Consider the following 21556-nt stretch of genomic DNA (forward strand, 5'->3'; position numbering starts at 1 on the left):
ACAGGAGACTGTCAATAATTATAATTTTTATCCAGAGTGCAATACATGATCTCCTCCACTAACAGTAAATAATAAAAATTATCACTGCTTTCTTACCTCAAAATGTTGTTTGGTATATAGGCCTCCACTTACCAGGACTTCCCTGCCTGCTTATTTTATAAAAAGCCAGAACTGAATGAGCAAGAACCTAATGTAATTTAATAGCTTTGTTCTTCTCTCAGGCTCTTAATACATTATGGATGAAATCTTCACTTTCCTGAATACAATAGCCAAAGTCTCCTGCACTTATTCTGTCAATGTATTCTTGACAGATCTGCCCCTTTAACCAGTAATTACTAGAACACATTAATTTTTCTAAGAACTGGATTGATAAATAAATAGACAATGCAGCATGTGAATTCCCGCTTGCCCAGTTATCACTCTGGATCCAGTATATTTCAGTGGGATCTGTGTAAAGACATCTTCAGGAACCCTGTCCGCACACAACTACTGCAGGCTAATATTCAGGCGCAATATGTATGTCTGCATACACATCTGAAAAACAAAACTGATTCTGATACTTTGATGTATGTGAAAGAGTGTTGCTAGAACAAATTCAAACACCTGCGTGTACACAGGTGTTTGACTCTTGCAGGCACAATCAGGCATGTATGACACATCTGAGAACTGTCACCCCCCATGTACTTTTTGCATGGATTTATGTAACTGAAAACATCCTCTGTGTGTCACTTGCTGGCTGTACACTGGCTGTTTTGTTGTAAAGCAGTTGACGGTTCACTCCAAACTCAGCTGGTGTAGTCCACACACTAACGTACTCTTAGGTGGAACATATAGGGATAGGGAATAGAAGAACAATAGAGACATATTCTACAACAGGGAGATGTTCTGGAAATGGTACAGAACCATTCTGTACCATTGTTGGTACAGAACCAACAATGCCTCTGGTTCTAGAGGCGAGAGATCTATCACCTCTAGATGTGACCCTTCTAGTTCAGTTTGGGGAATTTTTTGGGAAGGTGAACAGTTTGAAAGAGAACAGTTTTATTCTGAAAAAAGATTAGAGAAGGAGGGTCAGAGTTTATCTGAACCGGATTTGATTGGACATGTGGAAACGTTCTCTCCCCGTCTATTTCTTCCTTTGAGTCAGAGCAAATGTACTATATTATCTTTCCATGAGGGAGGGGATTAATTGGAAGAAGCCCTGGGAGTCTAACCTAAATGAACTAAAACAACTGAAGCTGCAACTAGAGTTAAGCAAGTGGCTTGTGTTGGCAGCATGGCACTCTGGCGGATGCTTACAGCAATGTCACTGACTCAGGTTCTGTGTATCGGGCCAAATAAGTCAATAAGAAAAAGAAAAGCTTAACAAGCTCCGAAGGGAAGTTGCCACTAACTACATTAGCCACTAACCTCTGTTTCCCCTAATCTGTGCCTCTCAAAATGAAGGTGAGCAATGCTGAAAGGCGTGGCGGAAAAGAGTTTACAGTTAGAACAAGAAGTACCTCTGACCCTTCAATTTCACATATAATCACTTTTCCATTGGTAACACAGTTAGCTGGCAAGCAGCAGGAGCCATCAGCTATTCAAAAGGCAGGTGACGGGACATCTGAAGAGTATGTTCTTCTTGATTTGGAAGAAGGCCTGAATCCTGAACCAGGATGTGCTTCCTCTGTTTGAAAGGTTCATCAACCAGATGTAGAGCAAGTAATTAAATCCTAGCCTCTCTCACAGGGTTTCAAGGAAGAGGAAGTGCCTTTCTAGCACTGACATTCCCAGCTAGCACAGGTCAGTGGCATTCACTAGCAGCACCTACAAATAATGTATTTCCTTCATTTATGCAAAAGAATCTTTTAAGCCAATCCCTTCTTCCACATCTATGCAAACCACAAATCCTTATTCTCAAGTGATTTCCTTTGGCAACAAAATGTTAGTAAATTTGAAACTTTTTAACTTTTAAATAAAAAAAATACTTAAAAGTTCATCACAGATTACAGGCATCCCTTCTGCTTCTCAACATGTTGAACAGGGGAAAAAAAACCCCAGGTTTTTATGGCCCTTACTGGAGGAATATATTTAGAAAGTCTAATGTCACTGTCAGTAAACAGAAGATTTGCATTGCTTACTCCCATGAGCATTCTTCGCTCTCAGAAAATCTGCTTTATAAAGAACTTGTTTCCACTGGGAAACACCCCAGTGGAAGAGAACTGACTATGTTATGGGATGGCCATTTCGGAGTTTTGGCTGCAAGCAGGCCACAACTGCATGAACGCCACTATGATCTGTAACAATCAGATAAAATAGTTTTGATGAATGTTTGGAGTTCTGTTGTTTTGGTTTTTTTTTTTCTTGACCACAGGAAAGCATGCTTGAAGTTTGGGCTCTGCTCTTGAAACTGAGTAATATGTCATCTATATCATACAGTATACTTTTTAACAACGATGAACATGCCTCTTTAGGGCCCTTCAAGCCCTTTTTCTTTGCCACAGTGGTGCAATATGTAGCCCAGATTTTTGAAATACAAATGTCTTTCTAAATGAGGGAGAAAAAACCCAAGATGTATTAGTTCTCTTTCAAATTTCTCCCCATGAGTCCAAGCAGTTGGAGGTAGTTGGGTGCATGTTCGGCTCTAACTGAGAAGAAACTCACTCAAAGCCGCCAATCCTTGACTGTTATGGCTACCTGTCTGAGGGTCTCCGATCATTCCTATAATGCTCTAGAGCAGGCTGTATTATTTTGGCCTACAGCTGAGAAGTCTCCAGCAGACTTCACAGCCCCTTTGGCTTTTCCTCTTTTTGCAAAAGAAAAAGCTCTGCTGGTGGTGCAGGGGGATTTCTGGGTGGAAGGGAGAAACTGTTGATGTTGCAAATGTCACTTGAAAAAGAATGAAAAAAAAAATTTTAATCAAAGCAGAAGCTGAGCAGTTTGGCCACTTCCCCTAAGCACTGTATCGTCCTGCACTCCTGCTGCAAAGTGACACATCTGCTTTGGCACCATGCCTTGGAGGAAGTGGGAGGCAGGGGGTGAAAAGCACACGGCTGCACATCCCCACCTAAAGCAGCAGGGACGAAGGGTGTGCTCATTTTCAGTTTTTAAGACACTAGACAGGTCCCACTCAAGGCTTGAGAAGTGCAAGAATGAGCACCCAGCAGGGAGAACTGGGTGTCAGGACTGACGAGGCTGAACCCTGAGCTTAGAAGAAGGGGACTGAGCTGCCTGCCAGCAGAATTAAAGGGGACAGCAGCAGCAAAGAGCTGGTGGCACTGAGGGCTGGTCCGAGCAAGGCACTTCTGGAACTGCCTTTGATTTTGACTGCTGATATGAGCAGAACAAAATCACCCCTTCCAGCAAAAGGTTGGGGTACTTCTCTGTTGAATCTGTGTACAAAGTCAGGGCAGGATCAAAATTCAGAGCATATCTGTATGTTTGTATAGCGGCTAGCCAACATTTTCTGGCTTGACTACAGGGATCTAAGAATAAATATGTTCATTTGCTTATAAATAAATACCTATGACTCAAACCCCATAATTTCAAAAATGGGAGTGCAGCTTCCTCTTTCTGAGCACCGGAATGAGCAAAACCTGGCTGCACAGGCAGGCAAGGAAATGGTTAAATGAAATAGCCTTTCAGGTTTTGCAAACATGCTCCTAAATAACTTTCCCCACCCAGAACTATTATTTAGGCAGATCAGTCCTTTCTTAAGCTTCAAAAGAGCCTATTAATATAGCATAACAATAGAGAAGTTGAGCTAAAAGAAAGCTTCCTGTATGCGGTTTAAACTAAGCACAAACCTCTGCACAACCCTTAACACTACCTAAGCCTTTAGGGAACAGGGCTCAGGTGCCAAGGAAAATGGAAACACTGTACAGCCCCTGTTCAGTCAGGAAGCTTCAAAGCACAACAGCGCTTTGCCTGTAAATTCTTTAGGTTGGATTGGGTGCCTTTGATTGAACTCCGGTGTCACTGAACTTTGGAAACAAGAAATAAAACAATGGCAATAAAATTAGGACCCGCACTTTAATGCACAGGGCAGCAGAAATGCACAGCCAGTCCTGACAGAACGACTTCAGTGCTGTTTGCTGCTTGTGCGAGTTCTAAAGTTGTTGCCTATTCAACTGCTAGTCAAAGCCACACAGCAGGGCAAGAATATATATGATATTGGCAGAACTCAGGTTAAACATATTGACGCTGAGGTATTGCAAGCTTGTCTAGTGTCTTAAACCCCCCCAGAAACACACAGTCACAAAATATGGGCTCAGACCCGGCGCTGTGATCTAGTTATTTTGCAAGCTCCTGAGACACAAAGCAGCCCTTTGAGCTGACTGGAGGACAACTCTGTTTTGCAGCAATTCTGAGGTTTCAAAGTTTGGTTTCAATTCCACACTGGAATGAAAACTAACACTTTTTGAATGTTTTTGCATAAACAGAATTCTGTTCAAATGTTGCAATTTGGCAAGAGATGTAAGTGCTGAATCCCCACCAGTGAGGGGACTAGTCTGGGGTATGGGAGCTCCAAGTTCAAGTCCTGCTCTGTTTGATTCAGGGAAGGCCTTTTCATCTCTGATTATTCTGAATCAGGCAAATGTGAGTTTGAACCTTACATGAATACCGATTTCTGGGCAAGACGCTAGGCAATAAAATACAGAATAGTCTGCCCATCTCTTTAGTGCTACTTTCTGGATGAAAACTAATTCCATAAAATGTTTAATTTCCAGTGAAATGAAGTTCCACTCTGAGCAGCTGTTTGGGGTAACTTAGTTTATCTCTATTGAAGAATCCTCAAGTGACAATGAAATTCTGTAGTTCAGTGTCTCATGTACCTTCCTGATTTTGGTCTTTTTAGAATTAAAATGGCTTGGAAATGTTCAACAAAACATATTTAGATGGGAAGTGTTGATTTTCAAAACAGAAACTCTGCTTCTGACATTCCTGTACTTTTCCCTGAAACCCCTATCTTGAAGACGAAAGTGATCCAATTTTTATGTTTAAAAACTTCTGCTAATTTTACAGGCATCATTTTTTGGGCTTTGTGGATGGGGGTAGGGAGCTTTTTTATTGGAGGAGGGGGGCTTTTTCCTTAGGAAAATGCCTGATCCTGACACAAAATACTTGGAAGTAATCAAACTCAAATGCTGCACCTCAAACTAACCTGCATTTTTTTATCTTGACAGTTTCTTGGAAACATTGTAATTTTCCATCCTTGCTGGAGATGAAGAATTTTTTTTCAACTTAATAGTTTGTGGGGCAGGAAATCAGTTCCACCCCTCCCTCAGCTCTATGCTGAACCATCTGATGGCAGAAGACAGAGATTACTAGATTTTAAAACCAGAGTGGACTCTATCTTGCTATCCAGTGGAAAATAAACCCTGACATTTCTTGTAGACTTTCCTGAAAGTTAAATTCCTACAGCCAGTTCCTGAATTTGACAAGAATTTTTTTGGACTAGGTAAACCAAGTGTGTCAAGGCCAGTAACTTTCGTTTGAGCTGTACATCTTCACCTTTTAGTCTAATGAGGATATTGCCAGAGTATTCAGAACACAGTATCTGCTGAAGCAGCCTTCTGGAGAGGCACTAGCTCCAGTAGTTGGCAGGTCTGCCTGGCCTGCTATAGGGGCTCAAAGATAGTAGAAGTGACAAGGTAAAGCCATCTCTAGAGCCTGTTTCTAAAGCTGTCTTTCTAAAGCACTGCCATCCTCATGGCTCAGAATTTGGGCCCTAAGGATGTTTGCTCAAAGGTGTGGGAATGCATTCACTTGACCTTTTGGTTATTTGCCAGCCTGAATATTGCTCTGCAGTCAACATATGGCTGGCAAACCAGACCCAGCCCTTAAAGCACTTAATGCAGGCTACCACTTACCTCTTTTCCTGAGAGGTAGTAAGGCAAAGGTATGAGCAGTTTTGGGGAGCTGTGGCACACTCACTGCTGCTCTCCCGTGGGGGCCAGCAGCTTTGCCCCTGGCACATGACTACCCATGATCAGGGTGATCAGGACTCAAGACATCTCTGTTATGCCTGGGGAAAATCCTGTTATGTGACCCAGTTATACGTGTTACATGTTGGAAGAGTCATGCATATGCGTCTGTCACCTGATGGGAGTGGCTGCATCTTAGTCACGGGGGCGGGAAGCAGGCAACTTGATTGCCTCTGGGTGGCTTACTTCAGTGAAAAGGCTGGGCAGCAATGATGTAATGGATATTTTATCTATTGTAAGCAGAATTTCATTTTTCAACTGATTGCCAAGTATGCTATTCGGCACCCAGGAGGTTTAAGAAACTCTTAAGCTCCAAGACAGAACAAATAGTTTGTTGCTGTTTTATTCCCTCACCGCTGGCTAGAAAGTGTAATTCCTTGGTTTGCTGGCACAGCACCCATTTGTTTAAAATCTCCCACCCCTGGATGCATTCCCTTCTTATCTCTCCCATTCTAAGAGGTCACTTCACTGTGTGTACATGGCATCTCTCACACATTTTGACTTTTGTAGCTGAGCTTTCCTACTCAGCAATATGAAAGCCGACATATTCTAACTTTACATGATGTGACTGTGTTTCTGTGATACATGCCTCAGTTATACAACTCGGTGTCTGCTGCTGTTTGCTGGTGGTTTTCTGGAACAAATCAATCTCTCCAGTTTCAATATGTTCCAACAGATGCCACACATTAACCACTATTTTTATTCTCAGCCTGAGTTTCACCCCTCCAACCTTTCCCAAAATATTATGTTGCCAGTGTTAGTTACAGTTTGTTTCTGTCTGTAATTATTAAAGTCTCTTCCATGACAACCTGATAAAAGGTTGGCCACATTCCCACACTTATTAAGCTCTCAAGTGATGCAAATTGTAACAAATATGCCAACCAGACTGGAAGAGCTCTGCCTAGTTTGTTTTTACACAAATCTGTAACTGAGCTCTGCATGGTTATTTTCCTAGGAAGCAAACAATATAAATAATACAGAGCAAAACAAAATTTTGGCTTCTTTTGCCTCTTTCCATTCTATTTCCTTTCTATCCCGCTAAGTGAATCAGATGTTCAGTATTAGACAGCCTCTCCTTTGGTTACATACAGCTGCAGGCATTGGGTGGGACTCTGTGGCTGCAAATACCTAAGAGGAAACATAGAGAACAATGCCAATATACAAGCGGTGAGAGGCTCTGTGCAACGTTGTGTAATGCTACTGACCTCTTTCACGGGGCAGCTGGAAGACAGTTACCTTCTGAACGTGTTAGTTGGATAACAGAAAAACAGATTAATGAAAGCCTTTGTTAAAATCCACTTGGAAGCAGTCCAGCTGTAATCATCTCCCTTCTGCTGTTCCTTGAGCACTGGACAACTCATCACATGAGTATTTATGGCCTGGCGGCTGTTTGTGCACAGGTCTTAAGTCTGCTTTTAAGTCTGAGATCCTCCTATGTAGTCAAGTAAAATCACTAACGCTTTGACTCTAGTAAGGAAAGGAAGAGGAGAGAAAGAAAGGAAAAGACAGGGGCAACATGTTAGAGACAAGCGAGAGATACCAAGTTAAGGAAATTCTAAAACATTATCCATATCTCCTGCGATCTGAGCACAGGAGAAGGCACCACGCAGGCATGCTTGCGGTGGTTCAGGCAGCAGAACAATACCAGGTCTCCCAGGTAACAACCGTACACAGTGAGCAATCACAGCACTTGACACACTGCAAATCCATAGGCTGTAATTTGTTCGGGCAAATGACTCAGCCAGAATTGATTAATCAAATACTTACGTCTCTTACACTCTCAATTAGCAAACTTAGTAAAACCATGATCAATGTGAAGATTGTTAGCAGCAGAACACCCTTCCCCCGACACACTTTCCCAATTAGCTTCATTATTCTCATAAACTCTTGCTGACCTGTCAGTCACCTCTATCACTGAAGTTTTGATATTTCAAGGCAACTGTTTGGATGATTCAGATAATCATTAAAACTTGTACACATTGTTGCTGCTAAAGGTTTCTCCCATATTATGACCCGGTGCGGTGGGAATGCCCGAAATAATGACCTCATCTTTCAGTACATGAGGAATAAACAGCGACTACCTGACCAATCCAACAGGCACATCAGTTGCAAACTGCATGGAGATCTGCATAGCATGGCAAGACAGGTGAGGGTGAAAAAGGATCACCACGTAAATTATTAGAATGACTCTAAACCAAATAGAGCTGGGCTACAGGTCTGCAAATCCTGTTTCCAAATTTTGAGATCTCTGCATTTTTGCTTGGATTTGAACTCGATGCCCAGGATAATGACTGCATACATAACGACAACTGTACTTAAAGGATTTGTTTTCCTGTCTGCAGTCTTCACAGTGCTGGGGTCACCCTTTTGCACGCCACTGAATGAATGTGTCTGAACGAGCCTGCACAACAGGAAGAAGTTGCACTGCATAGCAGGTAGGTCATGCACTGAGTAACATGCAGGTATCCCGTTTCCGCAGCTACAATGAGTGCCTGGTCATCTCTGCCCATGGAGAATGGGTCAGACGTGAGGCTGGAAAGAGCACAGTCCTACTTGGTCCCTTTGCGTAAACAAGCCTTGACCTCAGCCAAATAGCTTAGGATTGTTAATAAAGAACAACTTTGTTAGGCATTTGTCATGCTTGCACTGGCTGATGAATAGAGGCTGTGAGATGGTGTGGCGAAGGGGAGGCTGAGGAACAAAGCTGCCCAAACACCAAGGGAGGCCTGGAACTGTGCAAACAGCTACAGACAGACCAGGTTCATCACAACAGGTCAAAACATAAGAAGGCAAAGCAAGATACAGAAGATCCACCAGACACAACTAGACATCAGGGAGGAAAAAATCCTGGTAGTCCAATCCTGCACTCATCTTTTCCATGACAGCAGGACCAGGCCCCTGCCTGCCACCTAGCCAACTTCTAGCCAGCCAGGGCCTTTCCCCCCCTGATTTTGGCTAATCTTTTCCAGTGGTTTTGCTCCCTGGCTTTGCCTTCTGGTAACACTGACATTAGACATTTGAATAAATAATAATTAAAACAGACTGGCATTGAGTTTTGCTGTGAGAAGCATTTTTCCACCACAGGGGTGTAAGCTGCTTGCCAGTCACCCACAATTTTGTTTGGCAAAAAAGAGAGGGATTAAAAAATAAACACAGAGTAGTCAGATTTGCAATGGCTACCTGTCTCCTGTATATTATTTCTCCAAGAACTACAGAACATTGTTTGGAGTGATTCTGTGCACAGTATTTTCCACCAGCTGCCCATGGCCTGAAATGCCAGGGATCTGAATCAGGGTCAGAAGCCCCCTGACACAGCAGAACTACAGACACATTAGGCAATTTAAATGAAAGTCAATACAAGAAACAGGCATTTGATTTGGATGTAACTAGTTCAAACATTTCCAAAGCCACACTTGGGTGAGTCACAACACCTCCCACTACCCCAAAACCTTTAGATGTTTGTGTCTAAAAATGGAGTCAGGAGGTTTACCCTTCACAATCAAGACTGATACAAACCAACAGTGCTATAAACCAATTCTTCTAAAAGCAATATCAGCTCAGCTGTGAATCACTGGAACGTAGTGACTAACCTCTGGTGGAAAGTAGAACTTGTTGCCTTACCCACAATTTTCTTCCTTACCTCAGAAACACCAGGAACAAACTAAATCTGGGCATCTTAAGTGTGCACCCAGGAGGAAGAAGAGCTAGAACACTGATCATTTATAGCAATAGCTTGAAAGGAAAGGCTGCAATTATCAGGTGAAAAAACACAATCATTTTTATTGTCTCAGTTTCTGCTAATAAATGAGTACAATCACTTTTTGATCAGGCTTTTTTAGACTAGCTTTTGTCCACTCTCTAAAACTATAGGTTGTGCAAAAACACTGCAAAAATTCTTGCTCTGGTGTACAAGAAATGTAGAGAGAAAAAAAGGCAAGAACAATGTACAGAATATATCTGGATGACAGTCATTCCAAAGGCAAAATTATTACAGGCTATTATCTAGTTGTCTGGAGGAGCCGTGGACCAGCTGGCTGTGATGTTCTGCTCAAAGTTAAACACAGACAGGAAACCGCATGTCTGATACTGTAAAAATCGTTTGTCTTCCTGCCATGGCTAACCAGGCAAGCAACCCAAAGGGGCTGTTTTCGTTTAAAAGAAACACTAATCCACAACAATAAAAAAGGAATGACAAAGCCTCAATTCTCCCCCCTCCCAGTTGGAGTTAATGCTTGTGTTTGTGAATGAAGTGGAAATATTACAAACTGAAGTTTTACATTAATTTTTATCTGTAGTTATTCACTTACTACATGTGAATGCAGGGCACAGTTTTCACGAGTCACCTAGAGTGCTTACAGCACATGACCTAGAAGGAAAAGCTCCACTCTGAAGAGTGAAAGGAATTAGGGTAAAAAGACTGGGTTTTAATCTATACTACAGCTCCTTTTAGGCTGCTCTGGAAGCGTGAGGGGGGCTGCAGAGTTGATGGGAATGAAGGCACTTGGTGTTGAATTCATAGAACAGTTTTCATAAACATACACACAGAAGACACACATTTGTCAGAGCAATTGTATTCAGCTACATAGCTCCAGGAGAAACAGTTATAATGTGACTAATTTATAACAAATTAGCCAAAATCCACAAGGGTGTGGTTCGCTTTGTATAAAAACTCTAGACAGCCAACACAGTAAGATCTTTTCACTGGGAACACGTTCTCTTCAATAAAATCAAGGCAATCTGTTAGAATTAGGTCTTGTGCTCACATCAGTACCAGTATTTACTCCAACTCCTTTAAAGCCCACTCAAGTAAGGGCTGGTCATACAACCATGCATCAGCAGTCAGGTTGTCTGGTTTCAAATCAAGCTTGGGGAGGGGATGAGGAAGAGGGGAGGAGGTGGCACTGTATATGGACAGCCTGGGCCAATGGAGGCAAAGACTTTCTAGCTTGCTTTTGGCTAATCTGGTGTGGTTTTGCAATCTAAACTTGTTAGCCTTCTTGGAGGGCTGGGAAGCGAGAGCTAGAAGCCACTCACATAGTTGTCCGCCCCAGTGCAGTCACGCACCATGCTTCCCAGGAGTGGAAACAGTGTCCCAACCCTTCATTATCTCAGATAACGAGAATTTGATTATATCCTTTTCTGAGGAACTTACAGGTGATAAGGATGGGTTCTGCCTGCCATTCTCATTTAGAAGTGTGTACACACAATTTCTCCACAGGAGGCCTCACACTTGCCTGCGAGAGACCTGACTTAGTCTTAGTAAAAGAATCATTGTGGGATCCAGCAGGTAGGGGAAAATACAGTGAGGTGTGTGCGTGCACACATGCACATCTGTGTGTGCAGCATGAGGTCCGCCAGCACTGTACACACCTGCACTGCCTTTACTGTATTCGCAGTGGTCTATATAGGCATTCACGAAGTAGAATGGGGACAGGTTATGCACTTGTGATTTGGTCTATACTCGGATTTCACTGGTTTAACTGAACTCACATAAACGTCCTTGTGCCGTAGTAAGCATGAGGTAGCATACCCACCAGTGAAGGAACCTTCTACCTACTTCAAGCCCACCACAGAACAAGTGCAGATGGTCAGTTACAACAGAGAAGCTGACTTTAAATTCACATCCTGTCAGTTACTCAGTAGTATATGACAGATGCCACACTATGGCAATACAGCCTTTTAGAAGAGGCAAGACCTTAAATATGGCATTTGCCTCTTGTTTATGTTTTATAATGTAACTGGCATATGTTGCATTTTGGTGTGTCAACAGAACAACTCTAAACATCTTGCTTTCATCTTTATTTTCATCAATTTTTAAGTGGAACGTCTTGAGCTGAGTATCAGACTTACTTCAAAAGGCGGACAGCCTGGCAGGAACAAATATCCTCTGAACACAGAAAAGAAAGGTTGAGATTTTGTGAGACTCGGAAGAGACCAAAATATCTCCTGCCACTAGAAGTTTTCCTCCACGAAATGCAATTCCAAAGTCCATTGGTATGACACAGTTAATATCACTTGCAAGGTATAGCCTAGGAATGCAGGGTAAATTATTAAACCTACCTGATGGAAAAATGAGCATATCATTGCATTCTTCACCTGTACAGGAACACATGAACATCAATCCCCCATCTTCCTTCTTTTCCCTCATCAAACACTTCTCTGAGCTGGAGTCATCCAAGATGTGACCATACAGTGTTTTCTGGGGATCATGGCATATTGTTTCTAATGTCACATTTTCATCATTCTGTCTCCTAAAAATGAAAAGGAGAAAATTGAAATCAAAGAAGGAATATTTTACAAAGGGAGCAGACAGGACTGTGCCTGCCCGAAATTTGCCTCTTTTGAGAACTCAAATGGGATTTAAAGAATATCATATGTTCTTTTCCGGCTTTCCTGAATGGGGTAAATTTGGCTGTGTCTGGGGTCCTCACACTGGGGCATTCGTACAATGGCACAGCTATTCCCGTATCATATTACCACTAAGCTCCAATGAGTGCCTTTGAAAATCTCACCCAGAATTATTCAAGCTAATGCTCAATGAACTGCTGTGAACCTCAGAACATACTTTTGGTTTTTGTGGTCACTGTGCAGACAGTAAAAATCTGTGGGAAATTATGATAAAAACTGAATTATTTCCTCAAAATCTGAGGAATTTCTAGTGACTTGGCCTTTTCATTTTGCTTTTGAAGCCTACAATTAGCACAATTTCTACACTGAAGGAGTTATCCTTACAATTTCTTTCTTTTTTTTTTTTTTAAATAAACCCAATACCAACCATAGAACTGGTGCAAGCTAGAGTTGCCTTGCTGTCAGGGAAATATTTACAGCTGATAATCTGGACCATATTCCTGTGTTTTGTCCTGGTCCACAGATTTCATTTAATTGACACAAGACCCAGAGGCAAAGAGCACTTTACAGTTCTCAACTTATTTGCCTTTTGGATAAATTGGCATGAAAAATCCAGATTGTATCTTAAATTGCACTACAGCCACTTTGTATGGCAATAATAGACACCGACCACTTAATAAAGGAGCACAGGACAAATATGGAACAGCACACTGGACTGATCCTGCATTTCAAGTGTCTACTTCCAATTATGCCGAACATCTCTTCAAGTCAATGGACACAACTAATCCCTCAATAAGTGAATTAATTATGTCTTTCTGTAAGTGGTTCTAATTACATTCCTAAATCAGCAGCAATGTTGCAAATACTCAGTTCTGTTCCTTTTGCTCACTTATGAACTCATTAAGAGTGTTTCTGGTTTTCTTTGGTAGGATTGGCTTACCATTTGTGGAAGGGCAAAACCCCAGTTTTTAGACTGGAATGCAAGTTTAGAGTCAACGAATCCTAAAAAAGTGTTACAACTCATTTTCATATACTCTTGATTTCTTTGAACCTAGACATATGCTATATAAAAAGCACCACGCTTACATCAGAGTCACTACATACACAGAAGATTTTTTTTACCATTAAGAGAAAGTATTTCTACCTATATATAGTAAATAAGCCTCCTGTGAGAGATCTACATAATCTAGTTCACTTTGAAACCTGAGAGAGAATTGTCTTTCTTCAGCAAATGCCACCACAATCCTCTCTGAGTCTCAAATCTGTTTCTACTCTGAGTGCTGTGGGTGGATGCAGCTTAATGACTTGAGCAAAAACATGCCTCTTTTCCAATAACAGCATAAGCTGGAACAGAACTTCTTTAGAAGAAAAAAATCCCCAGAACATTTCATATCAGAATTGTTGTTAACCTCAAGCAACTCTCAATATGCTGAGCACAGATATGAGTTGGAAGCAAGAGAGCAAAGCCTGGTGAGGTAGCAGGGACATTCTGAATATCAGAGCAATCGAGAAAAGTACTAAGTAATGATGAATGTGGGTGTGCTCCCCTCCCCACCTATACGAAGAAATAACTTACCATATAGCGACACAGACTTCATTATTCTTCTCACAGATAGCAGTGATGTTGCAGTTGCTCTTGCACTGATATTGGTTCGAGCAGGTTGTTACTTTAATGTCACAAAATTTGCATAGGTTCGGCATTTGCAATCCATTTTCCTTACTTCCGTCTATAGGTGACGTAATTTCAGCTTAAGGAAAAAAAAGAGAACGAAACTTAATAATGGTAGATTATCAGATTGCATTATTGCTCATTATGAAGATAAGGATTTCATCAGCAGCAAACATTCCCTCCCACCTTAAATTAGAAAATCTTTGATCTTTCACAGCTACCAATTTTCTTTACAACAGGGCAAGTGCCACAGCGTCAAGACCAGGTTAATCAAAGTGAATTTGAAAAGTGAAATAAAATTCTATTGACTTCAGAGGGAGTAAAAGTTGCTTTGTAATTTGCAGAATCAAGCTTATTCTGAGTCCAGTTTGCACTGCAATAACCACTCTGCACTCACCCATTTGCATTATTCACAAGCAGCATATCTGTCCCCCATGTACAATATGTTGCATCATGATCTGTGTGCCAGAGTAACTGTGGATACCATAGTGTGAATGCACATTAGGTGGGTGACATCACTATGACACAGACCGTGATGAATTTTGCAAGTTTGTCTTTACTAACCTGAGGTATAACCTGGGTGTCGTCCCTAATCTGATTACTGTTCACATAGAAAACCACAGAGCTGGAAGCGACTTTCAACTTAAGGTAGATGGTCTGCCAGAGGTTGTGGTGAAACTCAAGCTGGAAATGCAATAGGGCATCTGTGCAGCTCATGTAATCTGCTACTGGAGTCTTCCTGGGCTAACTCAAGGGGACTTGAACTCAAACCAACTTGCAATGACAGTCTGTCTTGTAGAAGTCTACTTTGACCCAACAGCTACATTTCTGCACCCAGGCATTGAAGAATTACTTGCTTACTGGTTCCGAGTCTTAGTATTCACCATCTGCTTCAGTGTGGTAGCAGTAAGGGAAGAAATATTTTTTGTCCCAGTGTGTGAATTTCAGGAAAGATATTTTTATTTCAAAAACTATTTTGAAAAGCCAGTGTGACTACAAGGAACAGAAAATGCCAACATAAACTTTTTTCTAAAGCTAAAATGAATATGCAACTATCTGAAGTGGAGCAGACTATCTACAACGGTTTCAGTCTGACTCACTTTGTAATATATTTGGAAAAGTAGGTTGAACCACTTCAAGGAGATACTAGGCTTCATATAGCACAGTTCTTCTCTTGTAGCCACCTGCATGTTAAAACTATGTTCATATTGCTCTCTGTGGTCAAATGTTGCTAGTCAACCGATAATAGGCAACCAGGGATTCGTAATTTCCCCCTCTCTCCTCCGTTAGCTGAGAAATCAATTTTTTCATTCTAGAACTTCACTATTTACTACCATTAGAATATTTTATTACAGGAATTAAATATACATGCTTTTTCCAGAAGAAAATAAAAAGGCCTCTTGCTAACAATTTCAATGGATTTCTGAGCCATTGTGAGGGACTGAGAGAAAAGTCTTCCCTCTTCATCCAAATCATACATCCTTCTCATGACTAGCATGCTCTGGTACTGACCTAGGGTGTCTGATCTTACTACCATTGTAATCAGTGGCAAAACTCTCAGTGATTTTAATGGTATAGAAGAAGCTCCTACACAGAGGGGAGGGTTATGATGAGCTCACTGGGAGCACTTGGGTGGAGAATGCTGGCAGCATGTTACAGGCTGGCTGAATTTTAAGCCCCAGGCAAACATTTCTTGTTCTTAATTATTTGTGTTGCAACAACTCCCAGAAGCCATGCAGAAGAACAAAGCCTCGTTGAAGTAGGTGTGGTAGGAACTCAAAAGGTCTTGAATCTAGTGTTCTATAAAATATGTGTTAATACAATCATCATTATGGCAAATTGCTCCTCTCTTCTGGATGGTACCTTTTATTTACCAGATGTTGAGAAGAAACTAATAGTTGTATTGATTTATTTAGGTTCCATTAATGATCAAAATAACGTGATAATGAGGGACTGTCCCTCTACCCAGTAAGAGACAATCTATGGTCCTAAAAGCCTGGATGAACAATACAGACAAATGTCAAGGGAGAGGTGAAGTGACTCACCCAAGTTCACACAGCAAACCTGTGGCAGGGTGCCAAGCGGCTCACAACTGAGCACGGGGGAAAGACATCTACTGCTTAAACTGCAAACACTTTATCTGCATCTACACTGCTTTCAGCTCTGAGCTCACATGTTTCCGTGTTTCACTGGGCAGCTGTGTCGCGATGGATGCCTCTGCCACAGACACGACTCAGTCCTCTCTAGTGCCCGCAGCACTGGAGCTAAAGGCCACATGAAGGCGGGTCCTTAGGTAAACTGCTTCAAGCACATTATGTTTGTTGAGAGGCAGGGCTCCTTCCTGTGCTGTCCCCGGCGATGCCAGGTTCTGCCAAGACTCACCCACTGGAACAAACGTATGAAAATATGTTTGGACCTCTTCCAAGGAGGGCTCTCCAAACCAAGCAACTTGATTAAAAAAACCCAACAACCAACTATCTGGAATGCAGCAATCCGCTGCAAGGTCACAAACCTTAAGTTTCTAAGTTACAGTGGTAGGCCTTAATTCAATTACTAGCAAACAGCTGGGTAGTTAGGCCCAGCTAATTTCTGAACAGGTTATATTAATGGCAAAAGCTAAAGGGGTTTTAGGACTTCCAGAACTGACTACATTTGAATTTTCTTCCAAAAATTCTTGTAATAGAGGCTGACAGTGCAGTGCCTCTCTATTCATTCCTCTGACAGTTCAAGGTACTGGATAAACTGCCCAGGTGGACAAACTTCCTTCCATGCTTCAGCATCTAATTTAAAGCAAGTGCAGTTTACTTTCTCTAATACTGTCACATTGCTCTAGCAGGTGTTGGTGTGTTGGTCATTAATACAGCTCGGCTTTGCCCACTCTGATAACCCATCTAGTTCCAAACTAACTGGGTTAAAGCCAAGTTTGACTTTCCCCCATCAGACTGATGCTGAAATCAACCTCTGCAAAGGGCCTGAGATTAAATCTGGAGCCAGATGTGAACCTCAACATCACTCTCTTCTGATTACAGCCTGCTATTAGCCTCTGAGGACTCAGAAATCCAGGAAAGATTGGTCTCATGTCACATGAACTCAGACCTGTCTCTAATCAAGAAAATCCTGCCCAGAGAATGACAAGTTGGTAGGGTTCTTCCCTAGGGAAGTGTATTCACTCATTCCCTAAGGGACCCACAAGCAGTGAGTGGTTCATGACCAGCAAGATTGCTCCTCTTCTTGTAGTCATTTGAATGTCCATCTCTAAAAATGCTTGACTATCCTGTTGTGCACTTCATACCACATGAGCCAACTCCTCAAGGTTTTCTCCAGTTCAGACAACCAAAGTCACTTGAACACTGCGGACAGAAGCAATCTTTCATTTTGCATGAAAGAAAAGAAGTGGATATAATGGGAAAGTCAATGGAGAAAACACAGATTTACAAATCTGAAACAAGCCATCCTAAAATGTGTGCTTGTCTCCTAAAATGTGAGTTTTGCCATCTACTCTCTGTTAGTTTTCTTATTTTGACTTCTACAGGAAGCCTAATTCTAGCTTTCCTTGCTTCCTTGTCCATGGAGAGGGCTCCAAATAAAAGGCTACGGTTTCTTTGCTATGAAGCTTTCAACCAACCAGTTCAGCATAGATCAGTCACCGTGGTTAAAATGCATGGAACATGCAAGCCAACACGTGGGCTGGATATTATGGAAGAGACACCAGAGCAGCCACATAGGAAATATCAACTCCGTGGATACTGGTGAACAGGCTTGCGGGACAATATTTTTACTCTATGGTTCACATCTTTTTTATGATTTCTCAGGACCTTATAAACAGTATGCCTCACCCAAAGTCTATTGACTGTCTTGAAGTTGTTGCTTTGTGTCTGCTGTTTGTAGATGCGTAACTTTCATTGAGGCCTCAGGCTATAGTTTACATTCCTCTTATTTTTTAGTATCATTACAGAACTCTCAAAAGCCAACAACATTTAAATAAAGCCCAAACCAACATGCTGTCTTTTTGGGAATATCTACACTGGAAAACTTTATTTATGTCTTAGGATGCATTTCAGAAACAGCAGCCAATTTCTCTTATTCCTATCTTGTAAAAATAGTTACTGTATTTCTCTTCTTTCATCCAGTGCCTCTGGCACATGTATACATATAAAATAGCACTGCTGAGCAGCTAGATCCCATCCCTTCAAAAAAAAAAAATGCTGAGGGAGATGTTGGGATGAGAACTCAACTACTCAGCTGCTGTCAAAGAATTCCACCTGATGGGAGAGGCTTCAATTTAAGACTTCACTCCACTACATCATGGAAATCTGCGAGGAGGAGGATGCCTTTATCAGAAAGCCTTGGAGGAGATTGTCCTTGTTCTCCCAAAGAACACAGCTCCATGACATCATGTCTCAGTGGTTGGAAAGCACAGTAGCAGCTATGAAGAACGTCCAAGCTGTATTACCTTCTCCATCCAACAGAAAGACACCAGGTTTTGTAGGAACAGTACTAAAGACAGCATTTTTTCTGTTTTGCCTACCACCCCCAGTACACAATCTATAACCTCAGCAGAACTTTGATAGTGATGGGGACACTGCCAGCATCATGAAAGTGGAGTTGTGATGATGCAAAAGCACATTCTTTGCCTTACAGATGCCGATGAATCAACTGCAGGAGGGAAGGAGTCAAGGAAAATGAGTGATCCGAGCTTTGCTTTTAAGACCTGGATATAACCTCATGGTTATTCTTAATTATATTGATTATGTTCATTGCAGTAATACAAGAAAGAAAAGATAGAACCATAATCAACCCCAAAGATTAAAAAATCATGAGTTACAAAATCGCAAGACTAGCCAGAGAGATCATGGAAATAAAGGAAGGAAAAAAACCAAAACAAACCCAACCAAAACCCAGCTGCTGGGTTGTCTTTTATTTGCCATTGCTGCCTGTACTCTTAGAGTGCATTTGAGTCATGTTTTGAAACTTTGGCCATAAGCGGGGGGTTGGAATTACTGTCTAACTTACAAAATGAAAAGATAAAAAGAAAATAAATCACTGGAATCCAGGAGCTTGATCTTCAAGAAAAATGTCAGCTATCATATTAGTCATCATAAAATCACAGTAGTTGGCAACACTGCAGATCACCTAGTAACCCCCATGGCAACACCTTCAGTGGTATGAAATACATACTTTCAAATTTTCAGTTATTGCTGCCAATTCTGAGCTTAATGCCATCATGAGTTGAAATGGAGTGTCACTCTGTGACACATGCTCCCATACTCACTATGTGAGTACAAACTCACATAATTCATACTGTCTTGGACCCTGCTTTGGGCTGCAGTCCTTTATCTCAACTTTGATTTACCCCAGTAGGATTACCATGTGCACAGGACTTTTGTGACTGTTTCTATTAAGATTAACAACAATGATTATCAAGAATGCTGAGACAGCCTCTGTAAAGCCAAATACGAGCTATCTTTTACACACAACTAAAATATGTCAGAGGAAAACAGGTTCCATAAATGTTTAACTCACCAGATATTTAACTGTCCCTGTGGCAGGACTCCAGAAAACCACATTCCTACAGATTCTTTCGCAGAATCTCTCTGCCTTGACCTGTATCATATGTAGTCACAGATCACTGACGTCATCCTGGTCTGCCCCTAGCAACTTACTCCCTTTTTTCCTTCAGAAGGTGTTTCACCTCTTAGATTTCCTTTTGATCTTCAGCCTTCCGGCCTAGCACAACAGCTGCCTTGGTGCTTAAAGACGTGCCTTTAAGTGTACTGATTGCACTTTTGTTTGCAAAGTGGTTGGGACCTTTGTGTTGCTTTCCTGCCTGATCAAACCTCATGGGGGCTCTGCAAAGGATAAAGACCAAAATAACTTCCCTTTGTGAAGTATTTGGAGGAGATGCATGTCATGGCTTCTCCCTATCACGTAATGGCTCTTGCCTGTCATATGAAAAAAATGCAAGTCACGCCTATCAGATGGCAACAATGCAATGAGACACACATGCAGCCCTGCAACCCACCCTATCGCAAAGCAGCCACTATGAGATGGGGGAAAGAACGGTCTGGTGGGGCCCACAGGCCTTCAAACAGTTTATGTGGGCTACAACCTGCTCTTCAGCCATACCCGAGAAGTCTGCTAGGAAAGAAGAGGGCAGACTAGGTAAGCCGTTCTGACAAGCTAGGCCTAGCCAGAAGTAGTTTGGCCACCCCCAGCTGAAGGAAGGCCAAAGCAGAAGAACTGGTTCACGCTGGGAAGGCCACTGATGGGCTGCACTGAAATCTGGGAAACCACTATTTCCCACCTACCGGCAGGCAAGGAGCAGAGGAAGGTACATGCAGAGGGAGAAGACAAAAGGAAAAGGAGCAGGAGTTAGAAAACTTCGTTTAACTCATCTCTGCAGTGGAAGTGCCTGGCTTTTAAAAGCAAGTGGAACTGGCAAAACTTTGCTTTAGGGATTGCTGCAGGCACTGACACAGAAACAGAATCAAATCTGGCAGGAGCTCGGGGGAGGGACACAACCAGAGAAAATAAAGGAGGGAACAGCATACTAAGCTGGAGATCTTGAAGATAAAAATCATTCTTGTATTTAAAGCATTAAAATAACACTATTTTTATCCACTACTTCCAAAATGAGCTAGCATTGGCAGTTTTAATCATGGGCTGGGCTCTCCTCACTGGTACAGGGCATGGCAGTGAACTGCCTCAAACACGCCTAAGAATGGAGCTCGCTGCCGTGACTCCTGACTGACATTAGTGCAGGTGTGAGGAGACTCCAGCTCAGCACTTGCAATAAAAGTGTGAACACATTCTGAAAACAGGGAATAAAACCAACATTATTGTTATTTTTATTTTTTTAACAAATAATGAGATGGATTTTTACCTGCGGATTTTTAACTTGCTGCTCTCTTCCACATTTTCTGGCCACTGTTTAGCACTCCATGGTAGACGGAACAAAAGAATACTGTCTCCAGGCAAAAAGGCTGAAAAAAAATCTAAATGATGGCTTCCCATAGGGCAGTCAAAGGGACGTTTCATCTTCTGACTTTAACCCGCAGCCTCCCTAACACAACCGTTAAACAGCACGCAGCACTGGAGAACCGTATGTGATATAACACGAAGATCAACTTATTCAACTATTACTACAGGGTCTAGTTTTTTTCTGCATAATGCATTAAGTTTGGAATTTACTGGAAGCTGTCTTTGGTGGTTAACTCCTTCTGTGACTTCAGATATATAGTGAGTATCGAGTACAGCAATGCTCATCTGGTTCACAAGATTAGGAAAAACAGCTTTCCTGCTTTGTTGGAATAAGCATGATTCATGGTTCAGGACTGACATTTGCATAGCTAATTCTGACCTGTCCATTAAAAAGCATATCCTGCAACTTCACCTCCTTTTGTATTCTTGCCTGCCCAGTGAAAGCTGTCATTACTTCACTTGAAACAGAGCTGAAAGAGTATAAACACTTCAGCTTTGTACAAATACTATATTTCCAACTTATGTGTCTGAAAATAGACAGCAGTCATTCAAGCATTATACAGTTATTTCTGTGATATAAAAGGAAGCA

The 21556-nt window shown here is 41.8% G+C and overlaps 1 protein-coding gene across 2 annotated transcripts in view; it reads right to left on the reverse strand.

Annotated features, from left to right (window-relative positions):
- TGFBR2 (transforming growth factor beta receptor 2) overlaps positions 1 to 21556 on the reverse strand; it is a 63008-nt gene that overhangs the window by 18889 nt on the left and 22563 nt on the right. For both annotated transcript variants that reach the window (XM_076331136.1, XM_076331135.1), the window contains exons 2-3: positions 13894 to 14065; positions 12030 to 12220 (exon numbers count right to left, since the gene is read on the reverse strand). In XM_076331136.1, the coding sequence (XP_076187251.1) occupies positions 12030 to 12220; positions 13894 to 14018 (316 nt within the window). In that variant the 5' untranslated portion in view covers positions 14019 to 14065. The remainder of the gene's footprint in view (positions 1 to 12029; positions 12221 to 13893; positions 14066 to 21556) is intronic.

Source organism: Aptenodytes patagonicus, chromosome 2, assembly GCF_965638725.1.
Source record: "Aptenodytes patagonicus chromosome 2, bAptPat1.pri.cur, whole genome shotgun sequence".
Taxonomy (NCBI): Eukaryota; Metazoa; Chordata; class Aves; order Sphenisciformes; family Spheniscidae; genus Aptenodytes; species Aptenodytes patagonicus.